Source organism: Oncorhynchus masou, chromosome 11, assembly GCF_036934945.1.
Source record: "Oncorhynchus masou masou isolate Uvic2021 chromosome 11, UVic_Omas_1.1, whole genome shotgun sequence".
Classification (NCBI taxonomy): Eukaryota; Metazoa; Chordata; class Actinopteri; order Salmoniformes; family Salmonidae; genus Oncorhynchus; species Oncorhynchus masou.
Genome location: NC_088222.1, coordinates 6,465,405 through 6,483,303, shown reverse-complemented (window position 1 = coordinate 6,483,303; position 17,899 = coordinate 6,465,405). Strand labels below are relative to the sequence as shown.

Genomic DNA, 17,899 nt, shown 5'->3' with positions numbered 1-17,899 from the left:
GAGTCAATGTGGAGGCTATATACAGGGGGTACCAGTACAGAGTCAATGTGGAGGCTATATACATGGTATTACGGTACAGAGTCAATGTGGAGGCTATATACAGGGTATTACGGTACAGAGTCAATGTGGAGGCTATATACAGGGGGTACCAATACAGAGTCAATGTGGAGGCTATATACAGGGTATTACGGTACAGAGTCAATGTGGAGGCTATATACAGGGGGTACCAGTACAGAGTCAATGTGGAGGCTATATACAGGGTATTACGGTACAGAGTCAACGTGGAGGCTATATACAGGGTATTACAGTACAGAGTCAACGTGGAGGCTATATACAGGGTATTACGGTACAGAGTCAACGTGGAGGCTATATACAGGGTATTACGGTACAGAGTCAACGTGGAGGCTATATACAGGGTTTTACGGTACAGAGTCAACGTGGAGGCTATATACAGGGTATTATGGTACAGAGTCAACGTGGAGGCTATATACAGGGGCTACCAGTACCGAGTCAATGTGGAGGCTATATACAGGGTATTACGGTACAGAGTCAATGTGGAGGCTTTATATAGGGTATTACGGTACAGAGTCAATGTGGAGGCTTTATATAGGGTATTACGGTACAGAGTCAATGTGGAGGCTTTATATAGGGTATTACGGTACAGAGTCAATGTGGAGGCTTTATACCTGTACCGGTTGCTGTGCGGTAACAGAGAGAACAGTCTATGACTAGGGTGGCTGGAGTCTTTGACAATGTTTCGAGCCTTCCACTGACACGGCCTGGTATAGAGGTCCTGGATGTCAGGAAGCTTGGCCCCAATGATGTACTGGGCTGTACACACTACCCTCTGTAGTGCCTTGTGGTTGGAGGCCGAGCAGTTGCCATACCACGCTGACTGAGGGGATGTGTGAAGAAGATCGGATCAGAATGACTCGAACCCTGACTGAGTCATAATAACAACATCACTAGCGGGGGCCTCTGTCCTCAATGGCACCCTATTCTCTACATAGTGCACTGCTTTTGACGAGGGTCCACAGGGCTGTGGTCAAAAGTGGTGCGCTATGTAGGGAATAGGGTGTGATTCAGGACACAGATCATGACTGAGTCATAACAAGCATCACTGTCAAGGCTTGAGGCCGAAGAGAAGCGGAAATATATACTTCAGGGATTACAGACGACATCGCCACACAGCCACATGTCATTCCATGGACTAGTCTAGTACTGGGCCTGTCCTCTGCCGAGGCTCCATTACACAACAACACAGTTTATGGGAATACTGAACTAGTATAATACTAAGAATTGACCAGTCAGATGGTCAACAAAGACTTGTAAATCTCCTAATGGAACTCGGTAGGAACACATCGTTTCCATGGAACTCGGTAGGAACACATCGTTTCCATGGAACACGTCGTTTCCATGGAACTCGGTAGGAACACATCGTTTCCATGGAACACGTCGTTTCCATGGAACTCGGTAGGAACACATCGTTTCCATGGAACTCGGTAGGAACACATCGTTTCCATGGAACACATCGTTTCCATGGAACTCGGTAGGAACACATCGTTTCCATGGAACTCGGTAGGAACACATCGTTTCCATGGAACACATCGTTTCCATGGAACTCGGTAGGAACACATCGTTTCCATGGAACTCGGTAGGAACACATCGTTTCCATGGAACTCGGTAGGAACACATCGTTTCCATGGAACTCGGTAGGAACACATCGTTTCCATGGAACTCGGTAGGAACACATCGTTTCCATGGAACTCGGTAGGAACACATCGTTTCCATGGAACACGTCGTTTCCATGGAACTCGGTAGGAACACATCGTTTCCATGGAACACGTCGTTTCCATGGAACTCGGTAGGAACACATCGTTTCCATGGAACTCGGTAGGAACACATCGTTTCCATGGAACTCGGTAGGAACACATCGTTTCCATGGAACACATCGTTTCCATGGAACTCGGTAGGAACACATCGTTTCCATGGAACTCGGTAGGAACACATCGTTTCCATGGAACTCGGTAGGAACACATCGTTTCCATGGAACTCGGTAGGAACACATCGTTTCCATGGAACTCGGTAGGAACACATCGTTTCCATGGAACTCGGTAGGAACACATCGTTTCCATGGAACACGTCGTTTCCACGGAACTCGGTAGGAACACATCGTTTCCACGGAACTCGGTAGGAACACATCGTTTCCATGGAACTCGGTAGGAACACATCGTTTCCATGGAACTCGGTAGGAACACATCGTTTCCATGGAACTCGGTAGGAACACATCGTTTCCATGGAACTCGGTAGGAACACATCGTTTCCATGGAACTCGGTAGGAACACATCGTTTCCATGGAACTCGGTAGGAACACATCGTTTCCATGGAACTCGGTAGGAACACATCGTTTCCATGGAACTCGGTAGGAACACATCGTTTCCATGGAACTCGGTAGGAACACGTCGTTTCCATGGAACTCGGTAGGAACACGTCGTTTCCATGGAACTCGGTAGGAACACATCGTTTCCATGGAACTCAAACATGTCAAACATGACTGTATTATTGGTTCATGCCACAGACTTCAGGTTCATTCAGTACCGTGTACAAAACAACATGGAGGAGACATGAAGATAGGGGCAGAACAATAAACAGAGAGAGAGAGGGAGCTGGCGGACCGTGAGATACGCGTAACCTACGCCAAGACACAGAGATCCCTGATAGGCTACCCAAACTGACCTAGCTTTGATGTGAAAACGACGAGCGTCAGTCTGTGATCTAAGATCAGATTGAGAGTGAAAAATGAGGGCAGGAAGTGGGCTTGACCTGTTCATTTGATCCCAGGTGTGAAGAGAAGCCATGCAGCACATGGCTGGGGAGCGAGTACAGTTAACCTATAGCTTGATGAGCGAGCAGGGGGGGGGGACATTAACACGAGCACCAACCAACAGTGTGGGGTCTTTTTTTAACAGCCCTACCCTCCCCGACACACAGCCACAACCACAGACAGCACCTTAAACAAACCCACCCAACACCCCTCCCCCAACATCCCACGCACCAACGACATGCAAAGAAGTCGCTTTGTTGAACAAGGGGATGGTCGCTAGAAGGGGGTGGAGGCAGGTTTTGGGAGTGGGGACTGTGGGGGGTTTTGGATAGTTAAGTGGCTTCACTGCAGTTGAATTGTGTTTTCAAATTAAATAAAAACTCATTTTTTATTTTTTTTTATTTTTTTTTACAAGGGGAAACCCAGCTGACCAATGTATCTACACAACCTCAGTGCTACAGATTATTCTAGAAATCTAGTCATTGTTGTTGAGACAGGAGTTTTAAATTGGAACGTCACCACGTGGAATTCTGGAATCAAAAGCTTCCGCTTAGCAACCAATCAGAGTGGAGAGGTGCTGAGTGGCGTAGAATAGTATGGTCTTCCTCAGTGTGTGTCCAGAGTCCCTGTTGTTGGCAGCTCTCTCTCTCTCTCTCTCTCTCTCTCTCGTACAGGATGGTCAGAACCACCTCGATACACATTGACAAGGCCGCACCTGAGACCGTCCAAAGACCCCGCTTGCTTTCACCACACAGTCGTACAGAACCCACACACTCACTATCACAGGTCTACACACCATCGAACAAGACCTTCACACTATCACACGAGAGCTACGCTACACAGCTTTCACAGGTCTACCAACAACAACAGATAAACAAAACACCCCATCGGCCAACACTTCTCACGCGCTGCTGGGATCATACCATTTGAATAAGAATGAGAGGCATGTTTTTCACCAGTGAGAGGGAGGGGTGTAGAATACACAGGCAGGCAGGCTCATTGGCCCAGAACCCAGGATGCAGCCGGAGTGTTACACTCCAGAGGCACTAGGCCAGACCGAGGGCATTGCCTCGGGGGGGGGGGGGGAGTATGTTTTCAGTTGCAAGTTGTTGTTCATGCTGATCAGTACACAGGGGGATCAATGATTTCGCCAGCTAACTTGTCAGAATATCATTGTATTTTATTTTTTATTTTGAAAGATACACTTGAAAATGACCATGGTCTCTTTGACTCAACAACCAAAAACACATATCGGAGTTTAGTTTTATGAATTAACCAAAACATCTAGTTAGTAGTATTACACCCCCCCCCCCCCGGAGGTACACCCCCCCCAAGCACACATATAGTCAGCAACAAGTTGGACACCTTTTTGAGGCCACAAACAGGATGAGGCCTGCACTGGGTAACCAATCAATGAGTTACTGAAGAAGGGTGAAGGCCTACAGCAAAGCTGCTGAATGTAAAAGATGAACTGTCATTTAGCTTTGAAGAGTCCAAAAGCATAGACGCCAATTATAGCTTATAAACCATTTATGAAGGACCATGTTGTGAATTGCCAAGGAATTTAGCCGCACAGATAATGTACTTTAGACAGAGGGCTGAGTTCCAATGGTTTAGCCTAGATTGCAAACAGAGTTTCAGTTTCAGAGGTGTCATTTATCAAGATCATCACATGATGAGACACGGTCAAGAATGCAAGTGACCAAATAAAAAGTTTTCATAAATCACAATCATCTCACTATCTCTAGTCTAAACTAAGATACATTTGAACTTCTGCTGGTCATACAAAGTGTGATACAATGTTGCTACTGTACTTGTGCCAAGTTGTGCAGTTTTTTGATACAATGTTCACCCTGATAGCGTTAACTAGCAACATTGTGGCACTGAGTGTGAGTGGGGTGCTCAAGCTTATTGAGGTTTAGCTAGCTAGTTAGCTTTAGCCCATATTTTTCTCCTTGGAAAATAGTTATTGTAGCTAATCAGACAACTAAGTAACTATCATAACTTGTGAAACTATCAAGAGAGTCAAGGTTACTGTTATCTATCTTCATGATCGATCATTACCTGTAGTAATAGACATCACACTTGCCAGCACTGAGTCCTGACTTCCGGATCACTTCTTCTTTTTTCCAACCCGGTGGCAGAGAGGGGCAATCCATCCTCTTCTTCTCCATAATCATCTAGCAATACTTTATATTTGGGAATCACCCCCAATCGTTATTCAAGACCGACGATATAGCTAAAGAATACAACAACGTGCTAATAAATACAGCTGACCTGCAGAATCCGTATCAACTGCTAAACTACTTGAAACCAGCGCGAAAACTAGTAACTTCTTATTTCCGCGTTCTGTATCGAGGACTTTCGGTAGATAGATATAACGTTGGTTTGACAGGTTTTCCCTTTTTGATCTTCAACTATACAACTATGAGACTCGGCAAATTGTATGTCGGTGCTCGACCGCGGCGGTGGCAGTGACGGTGAGATATTGCAGCACTTCCCACACACTGACCCAGCGCCCGGTAACCGCACCGCTCGCTACAGCAACGCCCCGCCTATCTGGAACGTCCCGTCACTTCTCGCTTCCCCCATTAGAGATCCTATTTCCAATTCCTAATTCTCTACGGGGTTCCTCCCCTTCCTAGGCGGTGATGCAACATTTACAACATTCAGTAAAATATGAACCTAAAAAAAAAAGTTATCAAGTTGAACCGTTTATTTCTGAAAATTCTTCAATTTGAATGTTTTTTTAAGTCTTAGCATTGGCTTATACATATCCGTGTGATGTAGGGGGTGACGAGAGTGGTGTAACGCCAAGGCTCTAAAGATGCATCTCCTCTTTAAACTCCTCCCGATTATAAACGTGCACCATAATTATATTTAAATGGTGTACTTTTGTTTCTTCCTGAGAATACAGAAAAGTTCCTAGCAAATTATCTGAAAGGTGTAGTTGTGTGGTCAGATGTGCCACTGCGGTGGCTGCAGCAAAGCAACCTTCTGTATAGTTACTCACACAGAATTCTACCCCATTGACAGCATAGTCTTAGGCAGTCTTCAAAATTGGCGATTTCTTATATTCAATTAATTCTACATTTTCATCATGTCACCATTTCAGATCATGTCACCAACTTGTCTTTAAATAGCTTCGCTCTCGCGCACACTCAAAACTATTTCTAACTGAAACCCAACCATCTGGCCGAATAGTGGTAAAGGAGATACCATGGGAGATACCATACCATGGGAGATACCATAGAAGATACCATGGGAGATACCATACCATGGGAGATACCATACCATGGGAGATACCATACCATGGGAGATACCATACCATGGAGAATACCATAGAAGATACCATGGGAGATACCATACCATGGGAGATACCATACCATGGGAGATACCATACCATGGGAGATACCATAAAGATACCATGGGAGATACCATACCATGGGAGATACCATACCATGGGAGATACCATAGAAGATACCATGGGAGATACGATACCATGGGAGATATGATACCATGGGATACACCATGGGAGATACCATGGGAGATACTATACCATGGGAGATACCATGGGAGATACCATACCATGGGAGATACCATGGGAGATACCATACCATGGGAGATACCATGGGAGATACCATACCATGGGAGATACCATGGGAGATATCATACCATGGGAGATACCATGGGAGATACCATACCATGGGAGATATCATACCATGGGAGATACCACGATACCATGGGAGATATAATACCATGGTAGATGTGATACCATGAGAGATACAATACCATGGGGGATATGATATCATTGGAGATACGATACCATGGGAGATACCACGATACCATGGGAGATACCAATACCATGGGAGGCAGAAGACCCCTCCTGTCTCAGCCTCCAGTATTTATGCTGCTGTAGTTTATGTGTCGGGGGGCTGGGGTCCGTTTGTTATATCTGGAGTACTTCTCCTGTCCAATTCCTTGTCCTGTGTGAATCTAAGTGTGCGTTCTCTAATTCTCTTCTTCTCTCACTCGGAGGACCTGAGCCCTAGGACCATGCCCCAGGACTACCTGACATGATGACTCCTTGCTGTCCCCAGTCCACCTGGCCGTGCTGCTGCTCCAGTTTCAACTGTTCTGCCTTATTATTATTCGACCATGCTGGTCATTTATGAACATTTGAACATCTTGGCCATGTTCTGTTATAATCTCCACCCGGCACAGCCGGAAGAGGACTGGCCACCCCACATATGCTCTCTCTAATTCTCTTTCTTTCTCTCTCTCGGAGGACCTGAGCCCTAGGATCATGCCCCAGGACTACCTGACATGATGACTCCTTGCTGTCCCCAGTCCACCTGGCCGTGCTGCTGCTCCAGTTTCAACTGTTCTGCCTTATTATTATTCGACCATGCTGGTCATTTATGAACATTTGAACATCTTGGCCATGTTCTGTTAAAATCTCTACCCGGCACAGCCAGAGGAGGACTTGTCACCCCACATAGCCTGGTTCCTCTCTTAGTTTCTTCCTAGGTTTTGGCCTTTCTAGGGAGTTTTTCCTAACCACCGTGCTTCTACACCTGCATTGCTTGCTGTTTGGGGTTTTAGGCTGGATTTCTGTACAGCACTTTGTGACATCAGCTGATGTAAGAAGGGCTTAATAAATTTTTTTGATTGAAATTTGATTGATTACAGGCACTGGTTACAGTGAGAAGCTTCCTCTTGAGCTGACAGCTTGATGAAAACCAGTCAATATTCAGGTCCCCAAGAAAGTACACCTCTCTGTTCACATGAAAAACTATCAAGCATTTCACACATATAATTTCGATACTGACTGTTCGCACTTGGTGGCTTATAGCAACACCCCAAAAGAAAAGGCTTTAGATGTGCGAACCTGCAACCACAACACTTCAATAACACTTGACAGAAGATCTTCTCTAAGCATTACAGGGATATATACAGCAACTCCTCCCCCACAAGCATGTCTGTCTCTTCTACAGATGTTATATCCCTGTATTGCTACTGCTGTATCATCAAATGTATTATCTAAGTTAATCTCAGAAATGGCTAATAGATTAATGTTATCTGATGTTAGCAAGTTATTGATTTTTACGAACCTTATTATTTCTAAGGCTGAATCCACCAGTATTTGGACAAAAACTTGAAGCTATTCTCTTATAACAACTGCGTGTAGAACTCTTTTTGATTGTTTAAAATAAAATATCACTTGTGATAGAAAGATTCCACTGTCCTCAACTTCCGCCGGCTTTGGTCTTCAAATCAAACTTTATTGGTCGCATACACACGGTTAGCAGATGTTATTGGTCACATACACACGGTTAGCAGATGTTATTGGTCACATACACACGGTTAGCAGATGTTATTGGTCACATACACACGGTTAGCATATGTTATTGGTCACATACACACGGTTAGCATATGTTATTGGTCACATACACACGGTTAGCATATGTTATTGGTCACATACACACGGTTAGCATATGTTATTGGTCACATACACACGGTTAGCATATGTTATTGGTCACATGCACACGGTTAGCAGATGTTATTGGTCACATATACACGGTTAGCATATGTTATTGGTCACATACACACGGTTAGCAGATGTTATTGGTCACATACACACGGTTAGCAGATGTTATTGGTCACACGGTTAGCAGATGTTATTGGTCACATACACATGGTTAGCAGATGTTATTGGTCACATGGTTAGCAGATGTTATTGGTCACATACACATGGTTAGCAGATGTTATTGGTCACATACACGTGGTTAGCAGATGTTATTGGTCACATGGTTAGCAGATGTTATTGGTCACATACACATGGTTAGCAGATGTTATTGGTCACATACACGTGGTTAGCAGATGTTATTGGTCACATACACACGGTTAACAGATGTTATTGGTCACATACAGTGGGGCAAAAAAGTATTTAGTCAGCCACCAATTGTGCATGTTCACCCACTTAAAAAGATGAGAGAGGCCTGTAATTTTTATCATAGGTACACTTCAACTATGACAGACAAAATGAGAAAAAAATCCAGAAAATCATATTGTAGGATTTTTAATGAATTTATTTGCAAATTATGGTGGAAAATAAGTATTTGGTCACCACAAACAAGCAAGATTTCTGGCTCTCACAGACCTGTAACTTCTTCTTTAAGAGGCTCCTCTGTCCTCCACTCGTTACCTGTATTAATGGCACCTGTTTGAACTTGTTATCATTATAAAAGACACCTCTCCACAACCTCAAACAGTCACACTCCAAACTCCACTATGGCCAAGACCAAAGAGCTGTCAAAGGACACCAGAAACAAAACTGTAGACCTGCACCAGGTTGGGAAGACTGAATCTGCAATAGGTAAGCAGCTTGGTTTGAAGAAATCAACTGTGGGAGCAATTATTAAGAAATGGAAGACACACTGATAATCTCCCTCGATCTGGGGCTCCACGCAAGATCTCACCCCGTGGGGTCAAAATGATCACAAGAACAGTGAGCAAAAATCCCAGAACCACACGGGGGGACCTAGTGAATGACCTGCAGAGAGCTGGGACCAAAGTAACAAAGCCTACCATCAGTAACACACTACGCCGCCAGGGACTCAAATCCTGCAGTGCCAGACGTGTCCCCCTGCTTAAGCCGGGTGGTTGTTGTCCTTGATGATCTTTTTGGCCTTCCTGTGACATCAGGTGCTGTAGGTGTTCTGGAGGGCAGGTAGTTTGCCCACGGTGATGCGTTGTGCAGACCGCACCACCCTCTGAAGAGCCTTGCGGTTGAGGGTGGTGCAATTGCCGTACCCGGCGGTGATTCAGCCCGACAGCATCTGTAAAGGTTTTGAGGGTTTTAGGTGAGAAGCCAATGTTCTTCAGCCTCCTGAGGTTGAAGAGGCATTATTGCGCCTTTTTCACCACACTGTCTGTGCGGGTGGGCCATTTCAGTTTGTCAGTGATGTGTACGCCGAGGAACTTAAAACTCTCCACCCTCTCCACTACTGTCCCATCAATGTAGATAGGGGGCTGCTCCCTCTGCTGTTTCCTGAAGTCCACGATCATCTCCTTTGTTTTGTTGACGTTGAGTGAGAGGTTGTTATCCTGACACCACACTTCGAGTGCCCTCACCTCCTCCCTGTAGGCTGTCACATCGTTGTTGGTAATCAAGCCTACCACTGTTGTGTCGTCTGCAAACTTGATGATTGAGTTGGAGCCGTGCATGGCCACACAGTCATGGGTGAACAGGGTGTACAGGAGGGGGCTGAGCACACACCCTTGTGGGGCCCCAGTGTTGAGGATCAGCGAAGTGGAGATGTTGTTTCCTACCTTCTCCATCTGGAGGCAACCTGTCAGAAAGTCCAGGACCCAGTTGTACAGGGCGGGGTTGAGACCCAGGGCCTCGAGCTTAATGATGAGCTTGGAGGGTACTATGGTCTTGAATGCTGAGCTGTAGTCAATGACAGCATTCTCACATAGGTATTCCTCTTGTCCAGATGGGAAAGGGCAATGTGTAGTGTGACAGCAATTGCATCGTCTGTGGACCTGTTGGGGCGGTAAGCAAATTGGAGTGGGTCTAGGGTATCAGGTAGGGCGATATGAGGTAGGGCGAGGTGATATGATCCTTGACTAGTCTCTCAAAGCACTTCATGATGACAGAAGTGAGTGCGACGAGGCGATAGTCATTTAGTTCAGTTAGCTCAGTTACCTTTGACTTCTTGTGTAAAAACAATGGTGGTCATCCTGAAGCATGTGGGGACAGCAGACTGGGATAGGGAGAGATTTAATATGTCCGTAAACATGCGCATGGTAGCTCGCAACGTAGGTTGCACTGTTACTCCTCACAGTTCCAGACAGGGCAGGTCACAGGGAAGATTGAATACAACAAACAGCAGGGATCTATACAACCACAAACCCGGGCCAATAAGCGATCTCAGCTTCAATGGCTAACCACGTTGCGGGCTGCGTTCAAGCCCTCAAGAAAACCCCTCTAGCTTGATATGCAGCTAGCTAGCAGCTAAGCTAGCTGCAACTCCAAATAGCTCCTCAGACACATCCTTGGTCGGCAGGATCACCGGACAGCGACTAGCAGTCCCTGCAATTGATGCCAACTGCATCACGGGATCCAAACTAAAAAGTTAGCTAGCTACTAAGAGCTTTCAAAAGAACAAACTTTTCAAAACAACAAAACCGAGCTCTTCCTCGTTCCACGTTCAACAGGATGTGACGTGTTTGATTGAGGGGAACAGTGTGACCTTCATGTCTTAAATTAATGATGGACTGCTGTTATTTGAGCTATTCTTGCCATGATATGAACTTGGTATTTTACCAAATAGGGCTATCTTCTGTATACCACCCCTACCATGTCACAACACAATTGATTGGCACAAACACATTAAGAAGGAAATTAACACCCCACAAATTAACTTGGTAAAAGACCATCTTCTGTATTCCACCCCTACATTCTCACAACACAACTGGTTGTCTCAAACGCATTAAGAAGGAAATAAGTTCCACAAATTAACCTTTAACAAGGCACACCTGTTAATTGAATTGCATTCCAGGTGACTACATCATGAAGCTAGTTGAGCAAATGCCAAGAGTGCAAAGCTGTCATCAAGGCAAAGGGTGGCTACTTTGAAGAATCTCAAATATAAAATATATTTTGATTTGCTGAACACTTTTTTTTAGTTAATACATGATTCTACATATGTTATTTCATAGTTTTGATGTCTTCACTATTATTCTTATAATTAGTTTGTTTTTAGTCCTGTCCTTCTTCTACCCTCAACCTCTCCCATCTACTTCTGATGTTCATCCTCTACCCTCAACCTCTCCCATCTATTACTGATACACCCCCCCTCCAGGCCTGATTGCTTAATTAAAACGCCCATTAAGAAAAAGATTTACGTGGCTGCTACTCTCTGTTATTATCTATGCATAGCCACTTTAATAACTCTACCTACATGTACCCTGTTACCGCAATGACCTTAACTAACCGGTGCCCTCTGCACATTGACTCTGTACCAGTAACCCTCCTGTATATAGTCTAGCCATTGCTATTTTACTGTTGCTTTTTAACTACTTGTTACTTTTATTTCTTATTCTTGTCTTTTTTAAACTGCATCGTTGATTAGGGGCTTGTAAGTAAGCATTTCACTGTTGTATTCGGCCCACGTGACTAATAAAGTTTGATTTGAAATAGCGTAATAATGATCACCATTAAATCAAAATATATTGACAATTCACTGCAATATATTCCAAACTGTACCGCTGTAATTTTGAACATGGATGCCATTTGATTGAACAGTGACGGGGAAGAGTTAGGCTCTCTTCTATGCATAACGATGTGAATGAACAACTCGTCACAGTGGAAGACCTGCAGACGGTCTTGAAGCCTTGTTTTATACCTCGGTGCGTCGAGCCGCTGTGACGTGAAAAACGCATGGAATATTTCCTGTTGGCCAACACATTTGCCGCTGTGCTGGGGAGGGTTTTCACTAGTGGATATATCGTTAAAATATATATATATATTTGTTTAATACTTATTTAATGTTAGGCATAACGTTAGCAGTGTGGTTTAGCTTATGTTTTTAGGTTTAAAAATCACATTTTAAGATGAGAAATGTGAGAAATGAGCGGGATTTATGACTTTGTGGTAACCAGTGACGACTGTGTTGGAGCTTGTTATCTACGAACCAACTATAAAGGCGTTACCGGTAAGTTTATAACACGTTTCCTAATGTTTAAATGATTTACTTAATAGTTTACAAGCAGGTCAAACCGACAAGAATACGACAACAACAAAAATATGACGTTAAACGTTTTTTGTTTTACAGTCAGCGAGTACAAACCTTTTAGCGTGTTGTTTTTATTTATTTATTTGATTCAGCTTGTTACTAGTCAGATAAACACATGTGTTCTTTACGATCAGTTTATAGTAGTGTAACTTGGATATCTGACAAGTTAAAATAAGAAAACTATCTAACTTTACAACATGTTAGTTTGTTTGACAGAATGACTTCCGGACAAGGTGACCTTATCTTTTCTCCGGAGTCAACCATCACCTCCTTGTTGGCTAGCTCCGGACACCTGAGAGGCACCTTAAGGGACAACGATCCGTCTCTCACCGGCATCAGATACCGGGACCGGGACTATGAATCGGCTACTGAGGCCCTGGAAGCCTACATTGCAGACTTTGACAGAAGCCTGCACACTTCTGAAACTTCTACCGGGAGTCTGCAGCTCCAGAAAAACCTGATAAATTCTGCTCTGCCCAGAACCGAGTTCAGGAATAAAGATGGTAAAGATTTAGGTTTTTGTCATCGATTATGAAATGCTTAACCTTTATTTGTCCAAGCTGTTTGAATACGGAGATAAAACATAATACTTTTATCAAGTGGTACTTGGATCTTAATTAATGTACAATAATTAACCACTTTGATTGTATACCATATCATATAATAGTCGTGTCCATGGTTCCCAGTTCTTAGAGAGAGACTAACAGACAGGGAACTGGACTTCCTGAATCTTCCCGTGGGTTCTGGTCACCGTGGAACCTCAGACTGCATCAGCCTGACCACCGACGATCTGTTGGTGCTCCCCTGTGATGGCTCCCTACCCGTGACTCGCACCTCTGCCTTCCTCACCCAGTCTGGGGACTACCCCCTGGGGCAGAGCTCCTACTCTAACTCCTGGTCCTCTAGGAGGCCTAGGCCTAACAGCAGCCCTCATATTAAACGCTGCCTGCACTACTCTGCCCCTCACAATACTCCTCACAAGCTCTACCAGTCCAGAGCTGGAACTCAAGCAGAGGAAACCCAAAAGACAGATCCCTTCACAGGCCCCAGAGTGAAGGGGAGCCTATGGCCCCAGCCCCAGCATGGTCTCTACCACCAGACCACAGACTCCCCTGGTCCTTTCTCCTCCCACCATGATTACCCTCGCTGGCTGACCAGCCAAAAGTCTGAGATGGATTTCTCTGGGGTCACCAGCGTTCCTGACCTGAAGTACCCCGCCTGGCTCCAGGAGTGTGACAATGTTCCCAAAGACATTCCCACCACTAATATAGACTTCTCAGAGTCTCGTAAGAAGACACAGCATAGGGTCTGGGGCCCGACCCAGACCGTGCCTCCCTCCTGGCTGGGCGAGCTGGAGGCTTCCTATGAGGAGCTAAAGGAAGGACAGAAGGATAGTAACGGCGGCCATCTTGAGGAGGTCTCTGGTTCTGATGATGACAGGCAACAACTTCTCAGAGGAGAGGCTGATCACAGGACACTGAGGGAGTTTAGACTACGGTTTGCAGAGCGGCTAGCTTTAGCTGCAGAGGGAGAACGGAGCACTGATTTCGACAAGCTCTTCAGAGGTAAAATAAACATTCTGTGTGTCTGAACAACACCCAGGGCTTGTATTCATTTGTCCAGACTTAGTCCTCAGTTTACAGTTACACTGGTATTTGCATGTATTGTAAAAGTTGCATAAGAGCTGTCCACTGTGTTTCTTCACAGATGATAAGATCGAGAGTTTGATCTTGAAGGCAGAGAAGGTCCTTAACTCACCTTCACTAGGCCTGACCAGCCAGCTGCAGAAGGACATGGGACACAGCCCTGGTGGCTCAGAGGATGTCCTAGAGGCTGATCGCTCTTGGGACAACCCTGCCATCACATTGTGAGTGCTAGTCAAAAGTGGTGACATGTACGAATACAAAACGAAGATTAAGCACGATACATTACAAAGATTAAGTAGGATATGTTTTTTTCAGAATCTACTTTTAGTAAACTCAACTATTATTGAGCTATAATTTCACAGAAGGCGTTGCTAAATTCTCTGCTTCTCTCCCTCTGCAGTAAATCTCCAGTTCCTGTAGAGGGAGCAGAAGACACACTGATCACCACAGAGTTTTTGAGAGACAGGAAAGACGAGGTCTGTACAAAGTGCTCCTTGATTAGATGATTCCATAGTCCACGTAAAGTTTTAACTAAGACTTCTGATTTGAGAGATGGATATGTTGTACCTCAGAGCCATGAACTCCCCATGTTGTGCCTGTGCAGGCTGCCTCAGGCTCACGTTCATCGGGCTACAGCAGCAGGAAACACCCTGGTCCGGTGGAGGCCCTCAAACAAATGCTGTTTAGCCTTCAAGCCGTGGAGCAACAAGTCAGTCTGGAGAATGAAAAGGAAGTAACCTCGGAGAATGGAACAGAAAAGGAAGTAACCTCGGAGAATGGTTCAACACCAATGTTGGAGGACGGCACACAACCACAGATGATAATGGTACTGAGAATGAGATGAATGATGTGTTGACTTCAACTAATCTGGTTTCTAGTTAGGAATCTATTTTTTTTTCCTGACATAACTGATGTGAACCAGGGCAGTGATACCATTGTCTGAATTACAGAGGTCCGATGACTATGACACTGCACTCGGTGGACAATCATTAAAGAGGTACAATACTTACACAAATAGATACATTTAGTCTACTGTCTTATACCAAATGTATCTTTTATTTTAAAGACCCCATGATAGTCTGTCACATAAAATCCATTAAATAACGATCTTGTTTTGTTTTAGGGCCTTGCATCACCTTGGGAGATTGAAGAGTCTAGTTGAAGACTCAGCTGGTGGGACGGCCACATCACAGGAAGGGAAATACTCGTAGAAGACCAGCCATATCTTCCTGAGAGGACTTGCATCGTTGTTGGTTACGTGAAAATGGTCTGAAATGCAGAATGTCTAGGTCTTGATGTGGACACTGAACATGGAGGGCCTAACCAGTAAAATCTCAATGACAGGGGGGAATTTCAGTGTCTTGAATATTCAAACTTTATTATTCGAACAGCACAAAAATAGTCTGCCATTTAACTTCTCTTAATAGCCAAATGTTTGTATTGTATATAACAGTTTATATTTTTAATATCTCAAGTGCACATAACATCTTGTGAATTCAGTAACGCCTTATAAGGCAGTAAGATCGCACAGAACCTGTTTTAATAAAGTGAACGTTCACAACAACATGCTTGTTTAGTTGTCTGTTTTTATAGTGACTTTTAGAGAATCCACGACGGTAGGAAACCGATTTGTCTGATGACTCATTGAATTTGCATCGAGTGAAGTTAATTCTAAAGACAAGTTTCATGTCGAGCGGAACATGATTTGTTATGCAGTGTGTTTACCAGACTTGGGTGTCCAGGTAACTCATTAAAGTAAAAGTTAGGGATCTGGGCCAGTACCCACAAAACATCTGTTTTAGTGTCAGGTCCCAACTGATCCCAGATCAGCACTCCTACTCTGAGGTGATACTGTTCAGACTTCTCCAGTGGTCAGCCTAATAATGCGAGAGGAAGTGCATGAAGAAGATCACACCGGGATACTCTGACACGTCATTACTCACCCCAGCTACGTATGTAGCTAACTTCTCTGCGTTGGCTTCCATAATCCTGTAAGTTTGGATGATTCCAATGTTCTGAGATCTATTGCCCATATTTGGGTCTAGTGAAGTATAACCCGTATTCCATTGGTTGTTGTATTTAGAATCCAGTTGTATTTAGAACCCAGTTGATTGTTATCCCCCAACACTAAAAAGATCCATAACGACAGGAGGAAAAACACACTGATACAGGACTATCTACAAATGTATTTATTGTCACAATCCACAAGCGATTATACACACATACATGATTCAACAGCCCTCGATCAGGAGCTGTGGTACTGCGTCAAAACTGAGAAGAGCAAGAAAAGGTTCCACTTCTGCATGGTATCGGCCTCGGACAGATGCATTGGCCTCTCAAAGTTTCAAATTCTCACAACAACCAGTTCAGATGTCAAAGCCACAACTTCTCTACTACATCAAATATAACAGTCTCTCACATGGACTGAACACCAATTGCAGGTAAGGAATGAGTTGGATTTTATTCTAATTGTTAATATCCTATTAGGATTATCCAAAGCCCTGTTTCATCCATGATATGTTGTTGACTGCCTTAGGTCAGTACAAAGTATTACAATTATTTAAGGCGAACGCTACTGTAGAATACATCGGCTTCAATAGTGTGATGCTGCATTAAAATGCTTCCCTCCAATGAGGAACCCTCCCTCAAGGCCTTTACATTTAGACCAATCAGGATTTCTGCGCCAGTAAAGTGCTGAGTTTGATCTTTCCGTCCATGGATGCGGTGAGGCAGGTGCCACAGTCCATGGCAGAGCACCAGTCCACTGTGACCACAGGGGCCTTGTGGCCCCCCAACGGTAGAACCTTCTCCAGACCACTATCACTGGAGCTGTTCAGCTGATGAAGACAAGAGATACACACACACACACACACATTTAGTCAGGGCAACAGCAAAAAAAAATCCCTTGCCTTGTTCATACTCACACTTGTCGATAGCTACTTTTAAAATCGAGGAAAAATGCATTTACTATGACTACGTCTTAAAGATGGAATCCCCATTGACGGAAGTCCCTGGTAACCACGGGAACATTTGTCATTGTTTTGTTCCTGAAAGGAGGAGGAGCCTCTTTGCTCGCTGCTCTTTCCGGCAGGCAGTGATGATGTCAGAGGGAAAACAAGCTTGTTGTGTCAAAGTATCGTCCCGTTGTTGTTGTTGTTGTCAATCTCACAACAACAACAACAAATAAACAAAAACATGGCAGTTTCACCACTCTGTATTCCAGCTTTAAGATGGACGAAGTCGCTCTGGATAAGAGTGTTTTGCTAAATGACTTATGTAAATGTTGTGTTGGTGCTATACTTACTACACACAGATATTCTGCTTATTGTGTGAGTGGGCTTCACTGGCCTGTCACTAAAACACATCTCCTGCATGACATCCAGTCTTAATGAGATCTGTTGCCTTCTCAGCAGAGACTATAATATATATAAATATATATATATGTATAACGGGTCACAGCCTCAGGAGCAGCTGATGTTCCGTTTCATTACTCGTGGTGTTAAATTCATTTGGTAGTCGACAAATAATAGGTTTCACTCTCAATGCAGGATATTTTCGTATTAGTGATGGGTGAACAGCCACACACAGACACACACGCACAATCTCAATAGCCTTCCACTTAG

At 44.3% G+C, this 17,899-nt stretch overlaps 3 protein-coding genes across 5 annotated transcripts in view; 1 reads left to right on the top strand and 2 right to left on the bottom strand.

The window, feature by feature from the left end:
• The window catches only part of mbd2 (methyl-CpG binding domain protein 2), a 132,334-nt gene extending 126,959 nt beyond the window's left edge, over positions 1 to 5,375 (bottom strand). The window contains exon 1 of the mRNA XM_064977290.1: positions 4,889 to 5,375. Within this exon, the coding sequence (XP_064833362.1) occupies positions 4,889 to 5,004 (116 nt within the window). The 5' untranslated portion in view covers positions 5,005 to 5,375. The remainder of the gene's footprint in view (positions 1 to 4,888) is intronic.
• A 6,910-nt stretch (positions 5,376 to 12,285) lies between these two features.
• c11h18orf54 (chromosome 11 C18orf54 homolog) lies at positions 12,286 to 15,842 on the top strand. Of its 2 annotated transcripts, XM_064977288.1 has the most exons (8): positions 12,286 to 12,549; positions 12,835 to 13,133; positions 13,317 to 14,195; positions 14,338 to 14,497; positions 14,677 to 14,752; positions 14,881 to 15,102; positions 15,227 to 15,273; positions 15,400 to 15,842. In XM_064977288.1, the coding sequence occupies exons 2-8, from the start codon at positions 12,848 to 12,850 to the stop codon at positions 15,485 to 15,487; spliced, it is 1,758 nt and encodes a 585-aa protein (XP_064833360.1). In that variant the 5' UTR covers positions 12,286 to 12,549; positions 12,835 to 12,847; the 3' UTR covers positions 15,488 to 15,842. The 2 variants fall into 2 exon arrangements, with proteins under 2 accessions (XP_064833360.1, XP_064833361.1); XM_064977289.1 differs by lacking the exon at positions 12,286 to 12,549 and having other exon boundaries at positions 13,078 to 13,133; positions 13,298 to 14,195.
• Positions 15,843 to 16,449: 607 nt separating this feature from the next.
• wdr91 (WD repeat domain 91) overlaps positions 16,450 to 17,899 on the bottom strand; it is a 48,181-nt gene continuing 46,731 nt past the window's right edge. For both annotated transcript variants that reach the window (XM_064977286.1, XM_064977287.1), the window contains one exon: positions 16,450 to 17,113. In XM_064977286.1, the coding sequence (XP_064833358.1) occupies positions 16,946 to 17,113 (168 nt within the window). In that variant the 3' untranslated portion in view covers positions 16,450 to 16,945. The remainder of the gene's footprint in view (positions 17,114 to 17,899) is intronic.